We start from the raw sequence: 1,518 nt of genomic DNA, 5'->3' as shown, positions 1-1,518 counted from the left end.
TTAAATCAATAAACTATAATTACACGAGATAAAAATTTACGAAAAAAGAATAACAAACAGCCTCAAAACTTGGCTGCATACCTAAATAAATAACAATACTCATTACTTATCTAAAAAGCGAAAAGAGAATCGATATGAAAAGAAAAAAGCAGCGCAAATTTTCTCGACTTTTTTTTTCATGAAAATGCAGGGCAAATTTCCAGTTCCTCTCAGAGACTGACGTTATTATTCAACCCCCTGCGGCACACTTTCAGTTCAGAGCTACCTGGGAACTCTGATACTATGATAGAAGATGAGTAAGTTATTGAACATTTGAGTATAATCTTGGTGTACAACAGTTAACACTCAAGACATTAGCACAGTGGTGCGTAGTTTGAAAGTGGGTTCAGATGAGGAACCATCGAAACCATTGTGAGGCGTCATGGGGAAATCAGGCTCTCGTCAAAATAATTTTTTTTTAATTTTAAAAGGCATTTTTCCTAGTTTGGTAATTTTTTCCCAAAATTTTGCTTCTCGGCTCAACATTTTTATGTCCGTATTAAAGCACATTTTTATGTCCGTATTAAAGCACATTTTTATGTCCGTATTAAAGCACATTTTTATGTCCATATTAAAGCACATTTTTATGTCCGTATTAAAGCACATTTTTATGCGAATTTTACTGAAAGACGTAGATTAATGACACAAAATACATAAATTTTCAGTTTTCAAGGATTCTGTACTTACAAAAGTTACCAAATTTTGCGGCCATTTTCTCATTTATTTTACCTCTGAAAACAGGTTACCCCCCCACCTCCTTTAATCGCTACTAACTCGAATTCTATTCAAGATAGATGAGTATTTATTTCATAGAAAGCAAGGCAAATATATAAGCTTTCATAAGATACCAATAACACCACATGCCCAAAAATTGACGAGTGCCTGATTCCACCACGCTGTCACACAATTAACCTTTGGTTGTTGTTGTTGGTGGTGGTGGCAGTGAGTTATTGACAACGTTAACACTCTTGAGTGGTGAAACATGACTTGGGACTTTTGAAATACCTCAACAGACAACAGTTAACATTGGTGACATCATCACTGTGACCGGCGAGTTACTGGCCGTCTGAGATACCTTGGTATGCAACAGACGGCATTAACATTTCGGATTCAAGAGAGGTGCAGTTAAAAATAATAACCCCTGGTTGGTGACTGGAAGTCACTGGACTTCTGAAATACCTCGGACATACACAACCGTGCAGCTACCATTCACAACATCAAAGGTCTTGCGTGTGAGTGATCTTTCGGCCCCCCAAAAAGACAAAGGGGCGTAAACAATCATTGTCCGTTATTTCAAGGTCATCAGAGTCAGGTGCGAAAAGCTCCAGATTGGCCTGCCTTTCGAATGAAATCCTTGACCACTGCCTCGTCCAGATCTATGAAAGCCTCCGTCTGAGTGACCGCTGTCATGTGAGCCAGGCAGAACCGGAAACAGAACTCTTCCAGTTGCTGCGGAGGACATAAGTGCCAAAGATTAGA

The 1,518-nt window shown here is 38.7% G+C and overlaps 1 protein-coding gene across 1 annotated transcript in view; it reads right to left on the bottom strand.

Moving 5' to 3' along the window:
- Window positions 1–910: 910 nt before the first annotated feature.
- The window catches only part of LOC101847811 (RCC1 and BTB domain-containing protein 1), a gene marked incomplete at its 5' end in the record, with an annotated part of 18,546 nt that continues 17,938 nt past the window's right edge, over window positions 911–1,518 (bottom strand). The window contains 1 exon segment of the mRNA XM_005095151.3: window positions 911–1,488. Within this exon segment, the coding sequence (XP_005095208.2) occupies window positions 1,348–1,488 (141 nt within the window).

The sequence above is a fragment of the Aplysia californica genome, unplaced genomic scaffold (assembly GCF_000002075.1).
Source record: "Aplysia californica isolate F4 #8 unplaced genomic scaffold, AplCal3.0 scaffold00096, whole genome shotgun sequence".
Taxonomy (NCBI): domain Eukaryota; kingdom Metazoa; phylum Mollusca; class Gastropoda; order Aplysiida; family Aplysiidae; genus Aplysia; species Aplysia californica.
The sequence above is the reverse complement of the archived record's forward strand: the minus strand, read 5'-3'. Positions and strand labels throughout refer to the sequence as shown.